Source organism: Mobula birostris, chromosome 9, assembly GCF_030028105.1.
Source record: "Mobula birostris isolate sMobBir1 chromosome 9, sMobBir1.hap1, whole genome shotgun sequence".
In the NCBI taxonomy this organism is placed as follows: Eukaryota; Metazoa; Chordata; class Chondrichthyes; order Myliobatiformes; family Myliobatidae; genus Mobula; species Mobula birostris.
Window position 1 is genome coordinate 30669272 of NC_092378.1, and position 977 is coordinate 30670248.

At 43.3% G+C, this 977-nt stretch overlaps 1 protein-coding gene across 1 annotated transcript; it reads right to left on the minus strand.

Moving 5' to 3' along the window:
- Nucleotides 1-479: 479 nt before the first annotated feature.
- Nucleotides 480-977, minus strand: LOC140203283 (achaete-scute homolog 4-like). Its single transcript, XM_072269297.1, has one exon. The coding sequence runs from the start codon at nucleotides 975-977 to the stop codon at nucleotides 480-482; it is 498 nt and encodes a 165-aa protein (XP_072125398.1).

Genomic DNA, 977 nt, shown 5'->3' on the forward strand with positions numbered 1-977 from the left:
TTTTCTCACCATAAAAGACAATTTTCTCCTGATACTGGCTTCATGAAAAAGCCTAGTTAGTGTTAACTACACAAGTTATTCTCCAATTGTACACAAAGCAAAGTTCTGTTGGGGCTTCTCTCTCCTCTTCCAGTTTCATTTGTACAGATTTTGCCTTGTGGGAAGAGAAAAAACATTGATGCTTCAGTTCACACTGTGCGTAGTCTGCATTAGAGTCCCCAAACAAGTTTTGTTTAAGTGACTTTTCTATTTGATGAAGATGAAGGAACTTTCAGCATTCTGGCCACTCTATTTCCACCTTCTGATTTACAATCCTCAGACATGCACTGGTGTGATGAGAATAACTAAAGCTGTGCAAAAACAACTTGGCGCCCCTTTATTGCAGTGGAAAGAATCTTCCAAATTAATGCCTGGCAGGTAATTTTGCTCAGCCGATGAAACCTCTTTGGATAGAGTGGTTATATTACATCAAATCGCTGTTAGTTGCTTAGCTCACCAAATTCACTGAAGGGTGAAGGAGATTTGGACTCTCCATCACTATTGCCTTCTCTCCTTGGCATAGGGCATGGAAGCTTATGGAACTCTGCAGCCCTTGAAGGCAAGGCTTTCTCCTTAACCTTTGATGGATTTAGTAACTCTTGAAGGTGCTTGATATAGCTGATAGCAGCTCTTAAGGTCTCTACTTTGCTCAGTCTTTTGTCTGCAAAATCCTCAGGGAGGTGCTCTCTGAGGCGTGCATACCCTTCATTGACGTAGCGTACCCTCTGCCTTTCCCTTTCATTGCGTTTCCTGATAAAGGCTGGTTCGAAAGAATAATCATTGATCCCCAAATGGCTGTGTACAGGTAGGTAAGGCAGTCTGCTGGCATAGGCTTCGTGGAGTGTGCCTTCAAAGTATGCAGTGTCAACAGGAAAGGCTAGTGGTAACCCCTCTGAAAAAGGCACCCCAAAGTAGTCATGTACCCTGGCCAAGGACAT

Bases quoted from the DNA above. Each gene is read 5' to 3' on its own strand.
- LOC140203283 (XM_072269297.1), bottom strand. From the start codon at position 977: ATGTCCTTGGCCAGGGTACATGACTACTTTGGGGTGCCTTTTTCAGAG.